Source organism: Thermothielavioides terrestris, chromosome 1 (assembly GCF_000226115.1).
Source record: "Thermothielavioides terrestris NRRL 8126 chromosome 1, complete sequence".
NCBI classification, from domain to species: Eukaryota; Fungi; Ascomycota; class Sordariomycetes; order Sordariales; family Chaetomiaceae; genus Thermothielavioides; species Thermothielavioides terrestris.
In genome coordinates, this window is record NC_016457.1 from 4,377,112 (window position 1) to 4,400,349 (window position 23,238).

The window sequence follows — 23,238 nt, forward strand, 5'->3', positions numbered from 1 at the left end:
TCGAAAGGGTGAATAGAGCTATAGATATAGAAGACCATTAGCCTAAAACTAAGGATAGAAGTACTATATCTTTACAATTATCTATATCTACATTGAAATAGAAGATTTAGGACACTAGTCTCTTCTAGCTAAATATAGAGAATAAGGCTAAGGAACCCTAGGACCTATAGTACAATAAATAGTAGCTATACTATAGGGATATCAACCTTTAGGTTAAGTAGGTGGATTAGGTTATTAGATACTACCTAGTAAGAGAAGAGACCCTATATATAAAGATATAGACCCTACTTCAAGGATTAGCGTTATAATAGTATAAGTAGTAGCTCTCTATTATAGAAAAGGTAGCATTGACTATATCTATAAAAGCGTAGACCAAACATTTGAAAAAGGAGTTTAGTATTAAGAGATATAAAGTAGAGAAATAGCTAAATAAAAACTAATATACTATAAAGGACAACTACAAAGATAAGCTAGTCTAGAAATTCGCTATAGAATACTTCAAATATATATATATTTAGAGAGATACTACTAAAGAGCAACGTCTAATATACCTATACAACTACCTCTATCTAGAACTTCGCTAGCTATACTTTAAACTAGATATAATTATAGAAATAGATATATTCCTTAGTATTCTCGACATCAAAGTATATATTGTTAGAGACAAGCTTCGCTAGGACGTCGCTAAGGGCTATATCATTGGCTATAGTCCTATTGCCAACAATATAAATATAGAGTACGACGACGAAGGACAAGAAGACGACTAGAAGGATAGTAGAGCCTTCTAGATAGGAAGAGGCAAAAGAGGATATTACGATCCTTAGAGAAGAAATAGGGATAAACCCTAGCGACTTAGAAACAATTAACGTAGAGATAGTAACTAAGTACAACTATTTAGTAACTGAAACTTCTATAGTATAACTAGACGTAGAAGAGGATACTAACTATTCAACGATTATAGAAGAGGACTTAGACTATTTAACGGCTAGAGAAAAGGCGACAACGGCAACTAGGGAAGACCACTTCGACTTTAACGACTCTAATGGATTTGGATATATATATATAAAAAGTAGTTCGAAAATAGTACCTTCTTATACTATAGTAAGATTATAGTGATAAAAGACGACGAAGACGCTAACCTTTATTGTAAAATACTAGAGAAGACTAGGTATATTCTTATCGACGAATATAATACTAAAGCCAAGGATAAGAAATTGGAAGACGAGGAAGCTAATAGTTTTTACTATTTGTATTATACCTTTCGCTAGCCTAGACTAAGCTAGAACAAACTACTATAACAACTCTTATAGATTTAGCAATGTACTACCTATAGTAGAGTCTTTGCAATACGTTGTAAGCTTTTTAAATATATAGCCGACAATGGCGACAAAGATAAGTATAAATCTATATAACTCTAAATAGACCGTTAGTACAACCTTAGTAACAACGAAGACGAGTTTAATAGTAAGGATATAAACTTTATATTAACCGAAGAATAGATTGTAGAAATATAGCTATATATACCGCTACTAAAAGCATTGGACAAGCAAGCTATATACTTTATAATCAATATTAGTGCGAACCTAGGCGAGCTAAGTACCGAGGTTTACTTTGATATAGATAGTAATACTAACCTCGTCGACAAGAAGTTCATCTCTAAGTAGGCTAAGAACCTATATTGGATTGACGTAAAGCCGTACTTTGTTAAAGGCGTTGAAGCCTATACCAAAGTTAAGAAGTAAGTCGAGTTTGACTTCTATATCCAAGGAATCGTCTATAATACTAATATAGATAGTCACTTTACTATAATAGCCAACGTCATTAAAGATTTAAAAGCGAAACTATTGATTAGAACTAACTTTATACTCTATAATAGAGTAAAGATTGACCTTAATATATCTACCTATTACTTCTAGTCTATCTATAATATAAAGATAAGAGTATATATAGAATGGAAAAGAATAATCTAGAAGGTGAAAGTTGTAAACACTATAACGGTTATACCTATAACGGAATATCTAATTAAGATTATATTCAAATATATAGACACTAATGACGATAATCTAAGTAGCTAGAAATATAAGCTCTACTTCGCTTTATACGTCGAGGGTATACTAGACGCCGTTGTAGACGTGAAAAGTATATACTAGGCTATCGTAAGGAACAACACTGCTCGCTTAATCACTATTGTCGAAGGACAGTGTATTAGACACCTTTTTTAGTATAGCCTAAAGGAGGACATCTAGACAATAATATAGAACCTTATATAGTAGACCTAGGATAATGTTATAGACGATAAATATATATAGATAACGACGACTATACAATAGGAGCCTAGCGGTAAGGAACTAATGACGGGGACACTAATAGAGGATAAGTATAAGCCACCTACTAAGTAGGAGTTCTATATACTATCCTATAGCATTAAGAAACTAGACGACATCCTATATATCAAGTTAGTAGTAAAGGTAAATGTCTATAGTAGAGACAAACGGTATATAGAAGAGATAAAGGCACTATTAGACAAGTATAACGTTTTCTATAACTATAGCATTGTCCCTATACTAAAGGATTAGAAGATAAGAATTCCGCTTATCGATAGATAGTAGAATCAGCTTAAGCCTATTTAGGTTTACCTACTAAGCGCTAAAGACTAAACGATCGTCGACAAAGAATATAATAAACTATATATATAAAGAAAGATAGACTTTATAGACTAGCCGACCTCTATCGTTTACCTAGTCTTCGTAGTCTACTATATAGTTACTAGAAAAACGAAAGGTAGAGCTATAGTAGACCTCTAGCCCTTAAATACATTGGTAGTACTAGATATATACCCATTGCCTAACTAAGACGATATTATAAATATAATAATAGGCAATACGATCTTTATAGTATTCGACGCTTCTAGATTCTTCTTCTAGCTTCTAGTCGTAGAAGAATACTATAACTATATAGTAGTCATTAGTCCTAGAGGTTTAGAACGCTTAAACGTTGTACTAATAGGATTTAAAAACTTACTAGCTTTTATATAGCGCTTTATAGACTATTTGTTCTATAAGTATAAGTACTTTGTATATACCTATATCAACGATATCATTATCGCTAGTAAGAATATAGAAGAGTACCTTAAATATGTTGAGACAGTTCTTAATATCCTTGACAAGGTATATATTCACATTTCAATAGAAAAATTCTTCGTAATCTACCCGTCAGTGAGACTACTTAGCTATATGGTCAATAGCGAAGAAGTGGCTAAGACGGACGATAGGATCGCTATATTTAAGAAACTCAAGTTCCCTAATATCCTTAAGATCTTAGAGTAGTACTTTAGTATAGCTAGATAGCTATATAAGGGCATCCTATAGTATATAGCGAAAGCGTAGCCTCTATAGGACTATAAAACTAAGCTCCTTACCTAAAGGAGAGTAAGTAAAGACCTTCCTATCGCTAAGTCGAAGAACGCTAGGAAAGTATTCACTTTAAACGTTAAATTCGAGTCTATACTAGTAGAACTAAAGTCCTTTAAGTTATTATAGAAACACCTATATAAGTAGTACTTTCTATATTATCACTGTTCTAATAAGCCGCTATTTATTAAGCTCGATATAAATAGCAAAGGATATAGAGCAATCGTCTTTCAACTCTATAGCAAATAGGATAGTACTAGTATCCTTAGCTAAGATATCCTAAACAACGAGATCTAGCCTATTATATTCTTATCCCACCTAACTTCTAATATAGAAAGGAAGTATAGAAGTATAGAAGTAGAAGTCGCTACTATTATATAGGCAGTTAGAAAGCTTCGAAAAATAGTATAGTTAAACCAATACCCTATAAACATCCTAATAGACTATATAGCAACCAAAGGCATTGTAAAATATATATCTCTCGCTATTATAGACCTTGTAAAGGCTAACCTAAAGCTCGCCAACGCTATAAACTAGCTATCCTAGTTCGACCTTAACATTTTTTATATACTAGGAAAGCTCAACGTTGTACTAAACGCCTTATTACGCCTATCGACCTTCGAAGAGGATGCCCCTAATGAAACTTAAAACGCTACTAATAAACTAGAGGACATTTGGTCTACTACCTAGATCGACATTAAGGAATACTATACTATAGACACTAGTACCTTCGAACTAGTTATTAATAACAAGTTTAAAGTTAAGCTGACTATAGTTTACTTTAACGACCGCTAATATAATAAGATTATTAGGAGTCTCTACAATATAGAAGAATAAGCTAAGAAGATCGCTAAGTAGAGGGAACGTAAAGAGTAAAAAGGAGAGCTACGAAGAAAGTAGTACCAAAAGCTATAGCTTAGACCCTACGAACTAAAGGACGATCTCCTCTACTACGTCGACTATAAAGGAGCAAGGAAGCTTTATATCCCTAGTAGCTATATCAAGGACATTCTTACTATTATATATAACAATATTTACTACTTTAGTATAGACAATATAATAGCGAACCTCTTAGCATTTGCATTTAACCGAAAGCGTTAGATAGTATATAAATACGTTTAGCACTGCCCTATATATAGAGAGAACTAGACCTTAAAAGAACCGAAGCTTAGAAACCTTTAGCTAATTCGGATATCGCTATAGCCTTTTTATACTATTACTATAGATTTTATCGTCGGTTTACCTACTATACCCTCTAAAGGGATACTATAGTCAATAAAAAAGTATTTAATCCTCAACGCTATATATACTATTACCTATAAGTTCAATAAAAAGAAGCTTCTTATAGTTAGAAACAACAAAATGTTAGTAGAGAAATAGGCTATTATAATCCTTAGAGCGCTAATATATATAGATTAGGGACTCCTAATATAAATCATTAGCGACTAAGACACTAAGTTCACCTCTAACTTATAGAAGGAAATCTTTCGTATTCTAAGCGTTAGCCTCCTTTTCTTAATAGCCTATTATCCCTAGATAGATAGTCAGTTAAAAAGGATAAACTAGACGATAGAAATCGCTATTTATATAGAAGCTATAGAAAAACTAGGAACGCTATAGCCTCTACTTCTCCTTATATTATAGTATAATCTTAACAATATACTTATAGTCATTATTAGAAGATTAGTAAACAAATTAGTATATAGCTTTAAACTACACTCTATTCTAGATATACTTCACTGTAAGAAGGGCACTATTGCCTTCGCTAAAGCTATTAGTGTTCTTAGATAATAGTATTAGAAGAAAGTAGTAGAATAGATCGATTATATAAGCGCTATTACAAAGATATATTACAACAATAAGTATATACCTACCGAGTTTAAAGTAGGAGACACTATTTATCTACAACTATATAACGGATACTATCTCCTAGGAAAGCTTAAACGAAAGTGGTCGCTATAGTAGGCAAGACTGTTTAAGATTGTCTATAAAATCGACAAGAACGTCTACGAGCTTAACTTTCTAGCTAATTAGAAAGTCTATCCTATAGTTTCAGTTTCCTAGTTATAGAAATCGGATTAGGGGAAAGACCCCTTTGGCTATAACGTAGAGCTCCCTAGCCCTATAATCGTTAATAAAGATAAACATTAGGAAATCGAGAGAATTGTACAACGATATATTATTTAGAGGAACTAAAGACCTAAGGTCGAGTATCTAGTATAATAGAAAGGATTTATTGCTAAGGACGACTAGTAGATCCTATATATCTAGCTTATTGACAGTGCTAAGGAACTTGTCGAGGAGTATAAAAAGGTGTACCTTATTAACTAGAAGAAGGAACATTATAATAAGGGTATTGCTATTAAAGAATAGAAGGAAGTAAAGGAGATTCCTTAATCCTAGAACCGAGTTGTCGTCGAGCTACTATAAAGGAAGGATAGCGACTACTAATAGTTATACTATTATTGACTTTCCCTTTCCTTCTTTTCTATTTCCCTCTCTTCCTTTTGTTTATTTACATTTTCCTTATTAGAATATATTCGCTTTAGTATATTTGTTACCGCTATACTACTACTAGACGTATAAACGCTGTCCTCTATCTTATAGATCTCTTAGTTTTTCCTTTTTTTACCCTTTACTTAGATATTACCAACGCTTTTAGTTATAAAACTGTAATTATTTAGTTCGTTAAGCACTTTGCTTATCCTAGTTTTCCTATATATAGATTTACTACTGACCTTGACCTATAAATAGTTAGAGAAAGCTATCCTATTGCTATAAAGGTATAGAGCTTTGAGCCTTAAGGGTATAATGTTCTATTCTCTAGCTACTACTAGATAGTAATACTGTTCATTAGCTATAGGCATTACGCTATTGTTTTTATTTACTTCTAGAATAGCCTAACGTAGACTACTATAATTTCCTTTCTCTTTATATATTAACTTCAATATATCTATCTTTCCTAACAATTCTTTATTATAGTTATTCGTATTTACTATATAATCGATCGTTAGACCTTCTTATCACTAAGCTATATATATTTATACGAGCTACTATTAGTTAATATATACTTACGCTATATTCGTAAATTGAGATAATCCGCTATATATTTTCGCAATACCTATATCAACGATAGAGGCGACTATATAGTCGATTCTCTTAGCTTACTAACGTTATTGAGTAGCGAAACATTTAAATATAATTGTATCAATATTATAGAAGGAGATACCCAACTAGCCTTTGTCGCTTATAAGATGCCTCTCTATACGAGAAAAACGCCTACTAAAGGCTATACTACTAATACCTAAAAGAGAGAGAGTGCTCGACTCGTAGCTAAGTAAATAGGAGGAGCAAAGAAAATCGATAATATACTTAGTGTTCCCTTGTACGCCCTAGGAGCTTCTATATCCTACTAGGCTATTATTAAAGACGTCGCTATTAGAACTATTTACAACAATGAAATAATAGCTATTAAAGAAGCCGATATAGCTAAAGCAATCTAAAACAGCTTAGAGACCGCTTATAAAGAGCGATAGTAGAATGTTACTATAGACCTTATCGTAGTATCTAACAATAAATAGGAAGTCTATAAGGACTACAACGAAGTACTAGACAACGACACTATATAAAAGCGCTTAGAAACTCTCTTAACTTATAAGTATATAAAAGGGGAGTAGCCTCTACAATATACGCTAGGGATTAAGTATCTAGAAATTAGCAACGTCTCCTCTACTAACGTATAACGCTAGGAAGTCTAGTAAGCTCTATACATCGTGTTAAAAGACGAGGCTACTACAACTAACGACGACTTAGACGTCTCCAACGACGATAGTACTAATTATACTAATGATAAGGAGGATATAGCGACTAAGCTATACTATATCCTAGAGCTTTAGGAAACCTATATATCGTATAGGTACTCTTAGTACCTAACTAGAGCTATAAACAAGTATATCGCTATTATAAGCAAAGTATTTACTTATATATATATAGATTTTAGTTACAATAACAAATATATAGCTAAGTGAGAAGAGCAGCGAAGTGGGGCCATGCAGGATGCAGAGGCATGTGTATTGAGAGAGGTGCTCCTCTCAAGCTGGGTGGGAGGAGCGCCGAGGTCTATATACATGTGTGGGCAGAGCTGACATGTGCCCCCTGAGCGCAGGGAGCCTGGCAGATAGAGTCACGTGTGCACTAGCACGCGACACACCCCCCAGACAGACTCTCAGGAGGCTGTCTGTGGAACACGCATGCTGGGCACTGACTCTGGAGCTCGCACTGCCAGGCGCATTGAACTGTGGCCTCCGGTATTGATCCCACCATTGCGCGCAGCCGCCGCCATTGTGCAAGTTGTCCGCGCGCCATTGTGTACGCGTTGTGGCGCGTGCGTTGGCGAATTGCGTGCTGCGCTGAATGCGGTCAGACCCAGGGGCGCCAAAGTTGACATTCAGGGGCGCTGTCGTTGGCATTGTTGCGAGCGCCATTGATCGCATTGTGCGCAGTTCCCAATTGCGCAGCGCGTTTTAGTAAACAAATTAGTATATAGCTTTAAACTACACTCTATTCTAGATATACTTCACTGTAAGAAGGGCACTATTGCCTTCGCTAAAGCTATTAGTGTTCTTAGATAATAGTATTAGAAGAAAGTAGTAGAATAGATCGATTATATAAGCGCTATTACAAAGATATATTACAACAATAAGTATATACCTACCGAGTTTAAAGTAGGAGACACTATTTATCTACAACTATATAACGGATACTATCTCCTAGGAAAGCTTAAACGAAAGTGGTCGCTATAGTAGGCAAGACTGTTTAAGATTGTCTATAAAATCGACAAGAACGTCTACGAGCTTAACTTTCTAGCTAATTAGAAAGTCTATCCTATAGTTTCAGTTTCCTAGTTATAGAAATCGGATTAGGGGAAAGACCCCTTTGGCTATAACGTAGAGCTCCCTAGCCCTATAATCGTTAATAAAGATAAACATTAGGAAATCGAGAGAATTGTACAACGATATATTATTTAGAGGAACTAAAGACCTAAGGTCGAGTATCTAGTATAATAGAAAGGATTTATTGCTAAGGACGACTAGTAGATCCTATATATCTAGCTTATTGACAGTGCTAAGGAACTTGTCGAGGAGTATAAAAAGGTGTACCTTATTAACTAGAAGAAGGAACATTATAATAAGGGTATTGCTATTAAAGAATAGAAGGAAGTAAAGGAGATTCCTTAATCCTAGAACCGAGTTGTCGTCGAGCTACTATAAAGGAAGGATAGCGACTACTAATAGTTATACTATTATTGACTTTCCCTTTCCTTCTTTTCTATTTCCCTCTCTTCCTTTTGTTTATTTACATTTTCCTTATTAGAATATATTCGCTTTAGTATATTTGTTACCGCTATACTACTACTAGACGTATAAACGCTGTCCTCTATCTTATAGATCTCTTAGTTTTTCCTTTTTTTACCCTTTACTTAGATATTACCAACGCTTTTAGTTATAAAACTGTAATTATTTAGTTCGTTAAGCACTTTGCTTATCCTAGTTTTCCTATATATAGATTTACTACTGACCTTGACCTATAAATAGTTAGAGAAAGCTATCCTATTGCTATAAAGGTATAGAGCTTTGAGCCTTAAGGGTATAATGTTCTATTCTCTAGCTACTACTAGATAGTAATACTGTTCATTAGCTATAGGCATTACGCTATTGTTTTTATTTACTTCTAGAATAGCCTAACGTAGACTACTATAATTTCCTTTCTCTTTATATATTAACTTCAATATATCTATCTTTCCTAACAATTCTTTATTATAGTTATTCGTATTTACTATATAATCGATCGTTAGACCTTCTTATCACTAAGCTATATATATTTATACGAGCTACTATTAGTTAATATATACTTACGCTATATTCGTAAATTGAGATAATCCGCTATATATTTTCGCAATACCTATATCAACGATAGAGGCGACTATATAGTCGATTCTCTTAGCTTACTAACGTTATTGAGTAGCGAAACATTTAAATATAATTGTATCAATATTATAGAAGGAGATACCCAACTAGCCTTTGTCGCTTATAAGATGCCTCTCTATACGAGAAAAACGCCTACTAAAGGCTATACTACTAATACCTAAAAGAGAGAGAGTGCTCGACTCGTAGCTAAGTAAATAGGAGGAGCAAAGAAAATCGATAATATACTTAGTGTTCCCTTGTACGCCCTAGGAGCTTCTATATCCTACTAGGCTATTATTAAAGACGTCGCTATTAGAACTATTTACAACAATGAAATAATAGCTATTAAAGAAGCCGATATAGCTAAAGCAATCTAAAACAGCTTAGAGACCGCTTATAAAGAGCGATAGTAGAATGTTACTATAGACCTTATCGTAGTATCTAACAATAAATAGGAAGTCTATAAGGACTACAACGAAGTACTAGACAACGACACTATATAAAAGCGCTTAGAAACTCTCTTAACTTATAAGTATATAAAAGGGGAGTAGCCTCTACAATATACGCTAGGGATTAAGTATCTAGAAATTAGCAACGTCTCCTCTACTAACGTATAACGCTAGGAAGTCTAGTAAGCTCTATACATCGTGTTAAAAGACGAGGCTACTACAACTAACGACGACTTAGACGTCTCCAACGACGATAGTACTAATTATACTAATGATAAGGAGGATATAGCGACTAAGCTATACTATATCCTAGAGCTTTAGGAAACCTATATATCGTATAGGTACTCTTAGTACCTAACTAGAGCTATAAACAAGTATATCGCTATTATAAGCAAAGTATTTACTTATATATATATAGATTTTAGTTACAATAACAAATATATAGCTAAGTGAGAAGAGCAGCGAAGTGGGGCCATGCAGGATGCAGAGGCATGTGTATTGAGAGAGGTGCTCCTCTCAAGCTGGGTGGGAGGAGCGCCGAGGTCTATATACATGTGTGGGCAGAGCTGACATGTGCCCCCTGAGCGCAGGGAGCCTGGCAGATAGAGTCACGTGTGCACTAGCACGCGACACACCCCCCAGACAGACTCTCAGGAGGCTGTCTGTGGAACACGCATGCTGGGCACTGACTCTGGAGCTCGCACTGCCAGGCGCATTGAACTGTGGCCTCCGGTATTGATCCCACCATTGCGCGCAGCCGCCGCCATTGTGCAAGTTGTCCGCGCGCCATTGTGTACGCGTTGTGGCGCGTGCGTTGGCGAATTGCGTGCTGCGCTGAATGCGGTCAGACCCAGGGGCGCCAAAGTTGACATTCAGGGGCGCTGTCGTTGGCATTGTTGCGAGCGCCATTGATCGCATTGTGCGCAGTTCCCAATTGCGCAGCGCGTTCCATCCCCATCCTCCATTCAGGCGCGTATCTTGAATCGTGCCGCCTCGATTGTGGGTGCAGGTTGCGCAATTGAGCATTGCGATCATTCGCATGTGTGCCATTGTGGCCTTTGTTGCCCAACGTCTTGAATGCACGCCCACCATTGCTACCCATTGTTGCATTCGCGCCATGCAGACAATACCGCAGTGCCGCAGGCCGGTCGATGGCTGCACTCCTGGAAGTATTTAATCATGGTGAGTGCGCCTCAAACCATCTCCCGAACTCTTCCTCTGCAGACCGCGAGCAACAGCAGCAGCATCAGCAACAACAACAACATCAACAACAACAACCATGCCGTCCTCTGCTCGCCTCGCCGCTCTCGAGAAGGCCCGCGCCGCCAAGGCGGCCAAGAACAAGCCTCCCCCGCTCCCGGCCACCCCCACCAAGGCTGGCGCTGGCGCCAGCAAGAAGTGAGCACACCACAATCTGCCCGACTGGCGCGGCGCGTACATCCGCGTCTCTGACACTTGCAGCAGGACCCCCGCCACGCCGAAGACCCCCTCCAAGCGTGCGGCGCCCCCCTCCTCCTCCTCCTCCTCTTCGGAGGATGAGGAGGAGGAGGGCGCCCTGAGAGAGCAGCCCTGCCTGGGTTGCCTGAAGTCCGCCATGCGCGGCAAGAGCTCTGGGGAGTGCCGGGAGGCCCCCGGCAAAGCGGCCCGGTGCGCGCGCTGTGCGCGCGGCAAGAAGTGTCGCTCCATGTAAGTCTGTCAGCACAGTTGCAAGGCGCACGGTACTGATGAATCAGCCCCGCGAGTGTGCTCCCCGCCGCCAAGCACTTCCTGGCCCTGATGCAGGGGCGCCAGGAGCCCAAGGCCAATCTCGTGAGTACAAATGAAAAGACAAAGGAAAAGAGCTAGTCTGACTGTGTGTGGTAGGACCAGAAGACGCTGCGCGCCACCCTGCGCGCCCTCCTCGCCATGGAGGGCGAGGACGCCGACGCCGAGGATGACGACGACGATGACGACGAGCGCGCGCCCGCGCCCGCCAAGGGCAAGGGCAAGGGCAAGGCAAAGGCGGCCGCGCCCACCAAGAAGTCCAAGAAGGCCAAGAAGGCCAAGAAGGAGGAGAGCGAGGAGGAGGACGAGGATGAGGACGAGAGCGAGGAGGAGGCTGCTCCGGGCTTTGACCCGGAGGCGCTGGCGCGTGGTGTGGCGGCGGCGGTGCTGGCCGCCATGACTCCCAAGAAGAAGAAGGGTGGCAAGTAGTTCCGCGTTGTTGTTTGTTGTTTCGCGGGTGCGGGCACCCCCCAGTCTGTTTTGCGCCGGCGTGCGCTCCTGTGTTTAGTTTGTTTTTTACTCAAGCCTTGCGTTCCTGTCCCCCTGATCGTCTCCCTGCACCATATGACGCACATCCTGCAGGTTGAGGAGCTCCCTGAAGTGCTCGAACTTCTGGCGAGTCAACACCTTCGTAAGCCCATCTGCAGGCATCTCAGCAGTTGGCAAGTACGCGACCTCGAAAGATCCCTTCGCGTGTTCCTGACGCAGCCACATGTTGTGGATGTCAACATGACGCAGGCGAGTGCTGATGCGTTCGTTCTCTCCCACCACGAGCCGGATGGTCTGCGTGTTGTCACAGAACACAGTCCAAGGCACACCCAGCTCAAGTTGCAGGTCGCTGAGGAAACGCTTGAACGCCATTGTCTCCCGCGCTGCGGTGGACAGAGCGAGGAGCTCCGCCTCCGTAGACGAGGTGGTGACTGTATCTTGGCGCGCAGCCTTCCAATGAACGAGCCCACCGAACAGAGAGATGAGATAGCCTTGTGACGACCTGCGCGTATCAGGATCATCCGCATGCGACGCGTCCCCTGCGATGAGCAAGATTTGCGTGGGAGCAGCATCCTGCGGCACACCCCCGAACTGAATAGCGAGGAAGCGCGTGCCAAACAGGTAGGAGATTGCATGCTTTGCAGCATCAATGTGTGTCCCCGAGGGGTTCGTCAGGAAGTGCGAGAGCAACGATGCCGGGAACGCGACCTCCGCGCGCAGTACGACCGCGGCGTAGAGTAGCGATCCAACAAGCTCCTGGAACAGCCTGATCTGCGCTCGAGTGGCAGTGCCAGTGAACTTGCGGAGTTCCATTACAGGGAGAGGGATGCTTGGAAAGGTGATTTGATCCGCGAGACCGAAGCGCTTCGCAATCTTCTCGATGTACTGGTCAAGGCAGAGCCAGATCTTGCGTTGCGCGCGGTCGCGGATCACCCTGATGCCCAGGAACCAAGCCACGTCCCCCTTTTCGTGCACTTCGTACTTCGCTTTCAGAGCGTCGATGATCCTCTGAGCTGTCTCCGCGTGGTCTCTGTGGTAGAAGACTAGGTAGTCGTCCACGTAGAACAGCACGAGCACGCGCCGTTGGCGATCGAAGAACAAGCATGGCTCCTCAGGCGAAGCTGTGAGGCCGAGCTTCCGAAGTGTGCCGGAGAACTCTCGGTACCAGAGCAACGGAGACTCTCGCAAGCCGTACAGAGCTCTCTGCAGTTCCACAAGAAATCCAGGCTCTTCGAACCCCTCAGGCATCTCGCAAACAACACCCTCAGGCAGGTCCGCATTCAAGAACGCCTGCGCTACGTCGAACTGCTTGACCTCAAGATCAAACTGCGCGGCGATAGCCATCATTGTGCGGAACGAGCGCGCTGCGAGTGTGGCTGCATAAGTGCTTTGCAGAGTAGTGAGCTCCTGAAGGTCGCCTCGAACGCAGATGCGAGACTTGCACTTCTCGAGGTTGCCATTCTGATCGAACTTGTAGACGAAAACCCACTTCAGAGGGAGTGGTCTTCCTTTGAAGGTCTCGCGCCGAATCTTGCGCCATGTCTTCCTGTTGACGAGATTGCGAATCTCTTCCTCAGCCGCTTTGATGAACTCGGGCCCTTGAGGGTGGTTGGCGAGATCCCTCCAGCGCTTAGGAAGCTTGGCGAGGTCGTCAAAATGCACCCGGGGCCTGCTTGGCGTTGCCCCAGGACGCGCGTCACGATGTTGGCGGACTGCCGCCGCGAAAACCGCATGCAATGTGCGGTGCTGGATGCTGTCGCCCTCCTGCAGAGCGATTACAGGGTCATCCAAAAATGTGTGGCTGAACGAATGCCACGCGTGCTGATCTGGTACGTCGATGCTCTCCTCATGGTACATGGGGGCTGCGAAGCACACCAGACCGCCGCTTCCGCCTGCACCGCCGCCGGGAGACTGTCTACGGATCCGTCTTGAGTAACGAGTTGGTGGTCCGTATACCTTGCGCACGTACTTGCGCTTCTCCCTCGCTGGCGTGGCTGCGGGTGTTCCAGAATCAGGCTGAGAACCATGGTTTGAGGCGTCTTCCCAGTCGTCTGGAGCCTCTGGCTGATCGCCAGGGCGGTCGACCTCCTCTTCACTGCTAGGAGTATCGACTGCGGCAGCACTTGCCGTCGTGCTGCCCTGGCTGGCACTCCTAGTTGTGCCGCCAGCGACGCTGCTACTGGCGTCTCCGATAACTGCATCAGGGGCCTCCGATGATGCAGTTCCCACCGGTCTGCTGTCACTGCTAGCACCGTGATCAGCAGGGGGGCCGCTCCCTCCAAAACCGTCCGGGCGTTCCTGGCGCGGCTCCGGTGTTGGTTCTGGAGTGTAAAGACCACCAGTGGGCTCCTCACCCGAACTCTGGCCGCGATGCTCGAGTACTTCCGCACCCCCCAGACAGGATGGAGAGTGGGGAGGAGCCTGCCCTTCCGGTTCCCGTTCAGTCACACCCCCCAGATGTCCTGGAGAGCCGGGAACCGTCACTGGGTCTTCATGGGCATCTGTAACTCCGAACGGCACTGCCTCGGCGTCCCGAGGCTCTATGGGGAGTTCGATGAGCTCAACAACCTTTCTGGCGACTGCCACCGATTGAGCATCAAGCTGCTCCTCTCCCTCCCGGTAGAACGTGCGTTCGTCAAAGGTCACGTTGCGCGTTGTGATGACCTTCCTGAGTTTCGGTACCCAGATGCGGTAAATGTTGGACGCCCTGTATCCAACAAGATACCCGATGTGCGCTCTGGGCTTGACCTTCCCAGCACGCCTCTCAATCCCCTTTTCGCGTTCCTTCGTCAGCGGGTACGCTCGGCAGCCGTACGCATAAACGCCGCCCCAGTTAGGGCGCAGGTCGGCAGTCAGGGAATGCACGAGACCGGGCTGATACCAGCGAAACCAGTGTCTGAACCAAGAGTCGAGCACCTCGTTCGGTGAGCGGTAGTTGCGAGCGCGACTTGGGCTTATGCCGTGCAAGTACGCAGCTGCAACCGTCGACTCTGGCCACAGGTTCTGAGGAAGTCCGGCGCCCGTGAGCATTGCAAGGCTCTTTGTGATAAGTTCTTTGCCTGCGCGTTCTGAACCGCCGTTGGGCTCCTTGGTATCCGAAGGCGTAACCTCCAAGTCGATGCCCTGCTCCTGCGCCCAGAGCTCGTACGCTGTGTATCCCTTGATGCCAATGACACTGGTGTCGCCATCCTGCCTGATCTTGCAGATGGGCAGCCCGAATTGGCGTTTCACCCAGCGTTCGAAGCGGACGAGCTCATCGTACACACTGTCGTGCGTCTTGCGTATGAGTGGAGTCGCGAAAAGCTTCCCACTGTACTCGTCCTTGATGACCAGCAGCCAGTTCGAGCCGTCAAGTGCCCTCGGAAAGTCGAACAGGTCCCAAGAGACCCTCCAAAATGGGCGTGGTGACGGCTTCGATGGTGGGCGGCGCGAAATAACCTGTTCCGCGTATGCCTGCGCGCATACCTCGCATTCCAGTCTGCGAGGCCCGCGAATCCGCACACCTCTGGCGTTCAAGACGAGATGTTCCAGCGCCTCTGAACTCAGATGACCAGATCTGATGTGCCAGAGAGCAGCTGGGTCTTCTCTCTCTGGGAGCGGGTCCTTGGAGGGCCTGCTCCTCCCAAAGTTCTTCACAACTGCAGCGCTCAAAGTCACAAGTCCGGCAAAGCTTCTGGGGAGCACCCGAAGGGCATCAGAGTAGGAGGAAAGAGCATTGTATTGCAAGAAGGTCAGGTTGAACTTCTCGACCAGCTGCCTGAGTACAATACTCTTCTCCAAAGTTCCCCAACGCAGCGTGCAATCCAGACCGCAGTACCAAGCGCCCTGCGCTCGAAGGCGTCTCTCAGAGACAATGTTGACGTGAAAGCCCTCGACGACAGCAACGTTGTCTATGACAAGGTCCTCAGTGTTCGGGCCGCGCGCGCCGTTCAAAACGTTCTTGATGATCCATTTGCCGCGGCCAGAGATTGGGAAGGATGTGGTGCCTGCCTCAACAGTCTCACCGCTCGTCTTGACGAACGTGCCAGGGACAAGGAGAGCCCTGTCATTGACGAGATTGACCGCTCCACAGTTGTCAAACAGAATGCACTTGCTGAGCGGGTGTGGGCCAAACTCGAGAGATGCGAACACGCCACGCGCTCCTTCGAGCTCGCTTGCGATCGCTGGGTCGATGACAGCGTGCACCTGGAGCGCTCCCGGAAATGAAGGACCCGCGCCACTATTGGAACTAGTGGTCTTGGCGTTTGACGATGCGTTCTGGATCTTCCAACCGAGCTTCTGGAGCTCCACTCGAAGGTCGTTCCAGCGCTCCTTGGCGAATCGTTGGCGCACTGCATTCACCGCGTCGTTTGGGAGCGTCACGCCGTTCAGGGATTCCCCTGTCAGAGCGTACCGAAGTTGCCGACATTCCGAGGGAAACCACCAGTGGCGAAAAGTCTTCGGCTTGCACGGGCAGTCGCGGTTCTTCTTGCGCTTCTGACTGCCCTTCTGACCGTTCTGCGCTCCTGGAAGCACGGGGTAGGCTCCAGGCTTCGGGTGGACCACCGCTTCAGCCTGGAGGATCGCCTCGAGTGAGAGAGCCAAGTCGAGAAGGGTTGGTCCTTTGCCGCCGAGCTTCTCAGTCACACTGATATCCTTCAGCATGCGAGTCGCCCACTCTGGATCCAAGCGTCTCTGCACAGTCTTGAGGAATGTGGTGACGGCTGTTGCGTCGGTGACTGCGGCGATGTTGGCCGCCCTTGCGCGGTGGAGGACCGACATGTACTCGAGAATCCAGGTCCTGGGTTCGACGCCGCTCTGGCTGCCTCTGGCAAGGACAGTTGCGTACTCCTCGGCAAGCGCAGTGAAAGTAGCGCTGTTGGAGGGTGCGATAATCTTGCGCAGCGTCTGTATAAACCCGCGTGTGCCGGTGACGTTCTCGGCCTCCATGATGTCGTGTGCGGTGTGTGCGTAGCGGTCGCTGACAGACACGTTGATCATCTCGCGGAGCTTGTTGACGGCACGGAACGCCGCAGTGTCGATGGCGGACTTCGAGAACGCCTCGCACAGCTTGAGGAATTCACGGCGGATCTCCTCCTCAGTAGGATTGGTTGACTGAGGTTCCTCGCCACGGGTGGTGGGATCGGCTGCCTTCCAGGCTTGCAGTGCAGTGTGCCACGCCTGAAGATGGCGGTCCTGGACCGCCTGACGTGCCGCACCCTGGGTGGGCTGCACAGGAAGGCCGAGCATCTCAGCCTCGGTGGCGAGCTCGGTGTCTGGGTCGATGATGTGCCAGACACGCAGGTTGTTGGCCTCTTGGCGAACAGCAGAGATCCATCTTGGCCAGTCCTTGGGGCTGTCGAGGGTTGGAAGCGCTGCAACAGCAACGGTGACGGTTTTCTCAGTTTCGAGTGTCATCTTGAAGCAAACTGAGGTGTGCTGCGTTGTTCAGACTGAACGATGGGGGTGATGTGAACTTGTGGGAGTTGTTGACGATCGAGAAAACTGGAAGTGGTTGTTGGAGAAAAGAAGAAGGATGGCCCCAACTGGGCTACACCGCTGTTATGAGTGTTGTGCGCGAACCGGGCTCATAACTGAGAAGAGCAGCGAAGTGGGGCCATGCAGGATGCAGAGGCATGTGTATTGAGAGAGGTGCTCCTCTCAAGCTGGGTGGGAGGAGCGCCGAGGTCTATATACATGTGTGGGCAGAGCTGACATGTGCCCCCTGAGCGCAGGGAGCCTGGCAGATAGAGTCACGTGTGCACTAGCACGCGACACTAAGCTAACGATATAATTCGCTAGGTTCCACTATACAATCCTAAAGAAGGATTTCGATAATAAGCCTACTAGCTTCGTATATAACCTATATATTTAGAGAATCAAAGGTACAATCAAGAGAGCCCTTAAAGAGTTCTAAAAGATAGATATAGTTATAACAAGCTATATACTAACTACGATAGAAATCTTTACGTTATATTACATCTCGCCTAAGGGCGAAGGCAACCCTTCTATAAACACGATGTTAGTAGAGCTTAGACTAGCCTATTACAACAACGTCTAAGCTATAGATATAACAAGTAGTGCTAGCTATACGGTCACTGCGAACAATAATGCTATCAAATCTCTATAAACGGATATAAAAGCGGTATAAGCGCTAACTAAGGATCTGCTCTAATTTGCTTAGAAGTACCGAATCTATATCAAGGAAGTCGAAAAAATTATAGTAGAATTAGTAAAGTTCATTAGTATATCAAAAGCAAATAGTAAAGCTAGTAACCTAGATCCTAGTAGTCTTACTTTCTAAGGCGACTTTAATAATATATACTATCATTAGATAGTAAAGATTAACGACCTATAGCTAGTGTATAATAAGACTATAATAGATCTCTATTATAAGAACAACGCCCTTCTAGAGAAGATCGACCTCGCTACCTAAACAACAGTGAACCTATACGATAGTATTTATATAGGACTAGTATAGTGTATATAGGACGTTGAGCACCGCCTAGCGGCTATCGAGACCTAAGCTACTACAACAGACTTACCTACTATAAAGGCAACCATTATAAAACAAGCTAGAATATCCATTTAGACTACTAGCCACTATAAAGCAGTACCTAAGATCGCTTATACTACAACTACGACTATAGCGTATACCGTTAAAGCTATATAGTTGCCTATATAGAAGACGCTAAATAAGACACCTATAGCCAAAGCTATGCTATCGGTCGCACTAGCAACGTTGACTAAGACGCTATAGAGTTAGTGTAACGACAATATCTAATTGACGTCGAAAGCTAAAACTATCGAGGTTATAGGCAATAAACGCTAAAGAAAAGTAACAATCGATGATAAGGCGTAGAAGACGCTAACGTGTCCTCCTAAGAAAGTTAAAAAGACATTCGTATCCGCTAAACGCAAAGTAGCTGCAAAGACGTCGAAAGTAGCTAAAGACGACCTATACACTAGCGATAGTACCGTCGACCTAGACAAATAGAACAAATAAATAGGCAAATTGCAACGAAGGACCTTGCTATAGACTAGAATAACAAATATAGAAATCCTATATAGGGTATAATATAGATTAGTTTTCTTCCTTTCTATATACTCCTTTATCCTATATTGAGTTCTATAATAATGGCGAGGACGCCATCTTTTTCTTCTTATCTTCGAGCACTTATTACATACAACTATAGCAAAGGCACCTATAATTGTACTGCGGTCAAGGGTAACGAGCGTTCCCTTAAAAAAGGGAACCTCGCCTACAACCCCTTTGTAGAACAGTAGACTACATCAATATACTTTTGTAACATATACTAGTGTTTAGGAGTGCCGCCTTATTAGCTAACGAGGCTAAGAGGCATTGATCTTTCTTACCCTTATACGTTTACCGCTAGATGGTCACCGAGCACTATCTGTGTATAACACCTAATAGGTAAATAACGAAGGTCGTCTACTAGGTAGGCGAGGTCTTTCTAATATTATAAATTCAGCTATTGCAGCGTTTAATCGAATGCTCGAAGGTATTTAGGAAGGTCTTGTCGATAATCGAATGGCTAGCGCCTAGATCGAGGTAAACTTTTAGGTCCTTATAGTCGAGCTAAGTATAGGCCTTGACGTATAAGTATATATAGGCGCTATATAGGCTATCGATATCTAGGTTAGCTACTTTAGAGGCCTTCTAGACTTCTAGGTTAGTAGCGAAGTTCACTATAAGGCTAGAGCCTTTGGCGAGTAGAATGTCGTCCTTAGAGATGTCGTCGATAACTACGGTTGTCTATTCTAAGTATTTAATAGAGCTAGAAGTAGTTGCTAAATAGACCTTTAAGTGTTTAAAGAGCTAGTTCCGAGAATTAAATAAAGTATCGCAATATCTATAGGTTTAATAGCCTAGATTAGCCTAATTAGCTCGATAGTGGCGAACGCTCTTAGGAACAATTGTCTTGCTATAGGCGTAGATATATATATTAGTAGTAGAAACTATATTAAATGTCTAATAGCATTTGTAATAGGTCAACTTTAAATCGTAAGCTATATAGGTGATATCCGACTTGTCGGTGCTATTGGAAATAGATGACTTATAATCGGCCTTAGCTTCGTCGTTGGCTTCCAAATTGGATAACGTCTTCGAATCAGCGTTGTCGATAAGGTACACTTAGTCTTAGGCTCGATCGTTATACTTAGAATCGTAGTTATCTAGGCGGTGTTTACCACCTTAATCGCGATCTTAGTTATAGTGGTTATCGTCGTAGTTCTAGCGGTCGTCGCTATAGCGATCGGCGTATCTAGAGAGCTTCTTATTAAACTTAGTATTGCCGGAAGTAGTAGACTTACTAGTAAGCGAAGACTTCTTCAACTTTAGGAACTTGTTACGAACTATAGTAATAAGCGTAGGCTATACTTCTATAATCTTATATATATAGTGTACTAGAGTATACTTCGTCTTAGGCTATAGAAGAAAAGATATAATAGTCGAATCTAAATGGTTGTAGATAGTACCTATAGCGTTGTACTAGTTTAAATTATTATAATTGATCTAGCCTACTATATATATAAAATGCAACTTCTTCTAAAAGAAGTTCATTAGGGCATCGGGGTTTTCTACAATATACCTAATAGTTAACCGTCCTTAGTTAAACTTATCAATGGCCATTTAGCGATCTATTGCAAAACGCTTTACTAATTAATTAAAGACTATATTTAGGCTAGTTTAACGCTACTATAAGTACTCTTAAATAGTGACTTCGCTATTCTACTAGAGTAGGGCTTAGCTAGTAAGAACTATAGGTAGGAGGTATAGGATTTACTAAGCTATATCGTAGCTAGTGTCGGGGTCCTCTAGAAAAGTTGATAAACGCTAGATAAAGCAATAGATATTAGTAAAAATCACGTTCTTACTATCTATAACGATGCCTATATTGTTAGAGTCTTTATAACTAGGGTTGAAAGTGCCGATATTATTACGTTTAATTTTAAAGGTAGAGATAGATTAGCTACCTCTAGTACTAGCAGTATTATAGGAATGCTTCTAGTAACTATAGTTCGGAGGAGGTAGGAAAGGTAGATAGTTGTTTAGGCGGTTACTTAGATAGCGTTTATCGTCGTTGTCGTCTAGGTCACTTAAGTCGTTTAGATTATAGCCGTTAGCGCTAGGGGGCTATCTAAGAAGCGATATAGCCTAGCGTTGGTTATCCTAAGACGGCTCGCCTTAGTAAAGGTCGCTTTAAAGCGACTTGGCCTAAGGTAGGTCGCTATAAGGCGATATAGCCTAGCGTTAATCGTCTAAACACGAATTGTTGGGGTACGTAATATAGGCTAGACGCACTAGCAATGTGCCTATAGCTAGGTTGTAGGCTATACTGATATCGACGCCTTTTAGAGGGATAGAAAAGGCGGTCTATATATAAGGTCGAGTAGGCTAGACTAGGGGAGGCGTATAGAGGCTCTCTATTAGAGAGGCTACCGTTGCTATTGAGCGGCGGCTCTAAATAGAAGGGGCGTATAGCTATAGCTTCGTAGTCGATATAGGAGTAGCTAGCAAAGGCTCCTTAGCTAGTATAGGATTAGCTGATTAGTCCTTAGTGGCTAGCTAGGCAATAGTATTATCGATCTTACTTAGCCGATTATCAATATATTATATATATTAAGCGAAGAGCTTATCTTAGTATTGAACTTGTTAGATAATTTCTCTAATTTAGGTAATAGCTACTTTAAGTTGATTTATAAGCCTTAGTAAGTCTTTAAAATAGTTGTAAAAGCTCGTTAACCTATCGAGTATAGGTTGAATCTTAGTAACATTAGCTCAAAGTTGATTGACTATAACGATAGTATCCTTAAGTAGAGTAGTGTATTTGTCGACGGTCTAGTCGAGCTACTTGACGAAAGGTCGATTGGTATCGACCTTAATATACTCTAGGAGGTTTAGAATGTCTTTAGCTTCCTTAAGGTCGTTCTAGGCGTCTTCGAAGAATAGCTTATCGCCTAGTTGTATATCGTTGTAATCATCTTAGCTAATGTCGCGATAAGTAGGATCCTTTGGAACTGGCGGCTCTAGAGCTAGAGGAATAAATCCTTTATATAGGGTGTATATCGTCTCTTCGATCTTCTTAGATAGGGCGGCATTGTACTTAGAGAGTTGCTTAGCTAGCGAGGAGGCGTAAAAATAAGTGTTGTAGCTATAATCGGCTATTTTAACTATCGCCTTAGTTCAAATCAGGGAAGTTGGGTCGAATAGGCGTATTATTAACGTATTAATAGTTAACGAAGGCCTAATAAAAGGTTCGTCGTTGGGCTAGAGAAAAGGGTGTTCTAATCGCTATTGGCTATCGCCGCTACACAAGAAGAACTAGATAGTTGATCAGCTACTACTATCGACAACTAGGATCGCCGCTATATAGACTAATCGATCGATAGCTGAAGATCGCAATCGCTATCGATAGAACTACTATACGATCGAGGCTCTTCGACTAAACCGTCATTCGAAGTGGATTAGGTACCTTCAACGCTATCGACCTCGTCAAGTCGCTACGCGAAGAAAGCGGGGGTTCAACTGGCTACTGCTATTGGCAAAGCCGCTATGTAGACTAGTCGATTGATGACGAAAAGGAAGAAAATGATTAGGTCAATGATCTTATAGTCGTAGCTACCACTTGATATAGAGAAGTGCTATAAATACATAGAATAATAAGATGTCGATTGATAATGGTAGTAGATCAAAGATCTAGGCGGCGATGCGCTAAGAAATATATGCCTATAGGGCAGAACACGTATATGTACCCCGCCTGCCCGATTGGGCCTAGCGTTGCAAACTCTACAACGTGGGGCGCAGGGCACCCTTATCTAATCTACGTACACAGACATATGGGTTATATGACCCCCCTGTTCCTCCTGCCCTATATCATTCTTACATTATAGTAGCGATATCTTTAATATAACAACGCGTTAGGGAGCTAAATATATCGTTATACTTAGTTTAGAGGCGTTCAACGCCTTTAGTAGCCAACTCCTAGCGATCCTACTTTAGAAGCAACAAAGGATATACTATACTATTGGCCTAGAGGTCGGCATCTTCGAGTAGGGCAATATAGATAATACGGTTTAATAGCTATATCCCTAACTTTGTAAAGCCAGAGATAATCCTATTCTTTATAAAGCCTATATAAACGATTTGCTAGTTATATA

At 43.2% G+C, this 23,238-nt stretch overlaps 2 protein-coding genes across 2 annotated transcripts; both read left to right on the plus strand.

Moving 5' to 3' along the window:
* Positions 1 to 3,074: 3,074 nt before the first annotated feature.
* Positions 3,075 to 3,326, plus strand: THITE_2041727 (uncharacterized protein; the record flags this gene model as incomplete). The annotated part of the gene is made up of 1 exon (XM_003649613.1): positions 3,075 to 3,326. A coding segment is annotated over one exon (252 nt), but the record flags the coding sequence as incomplete, so codon positions are not given.
* Positions 3,327 to 11,182: 7,856 nt separating this feature from the next.
* On the plus strand, positions 11,183 to 12,062 carry THITE_2108419 (uncharacterized protein). Its single transcript, XM_003649614.1, has 3 exons — positions 11,183 to 11,511; positions 11,559 to 11,634; positions 11,689 to 12,062. Exons 1-3 carry the CDS (start codon positions 11,420 to 11,422, stop codon positions 12,016 to 12,018), a joined length of 498 nt encoding a protein of 165 aa, XP_003649662.1. The 5' UTR covers positions 11,183 to 11,419; the 3' UTR covers positions 12,019 to 12,062.
* Positions 12,063 to 23,238: the final 11,176 nt, after the last annotated feature.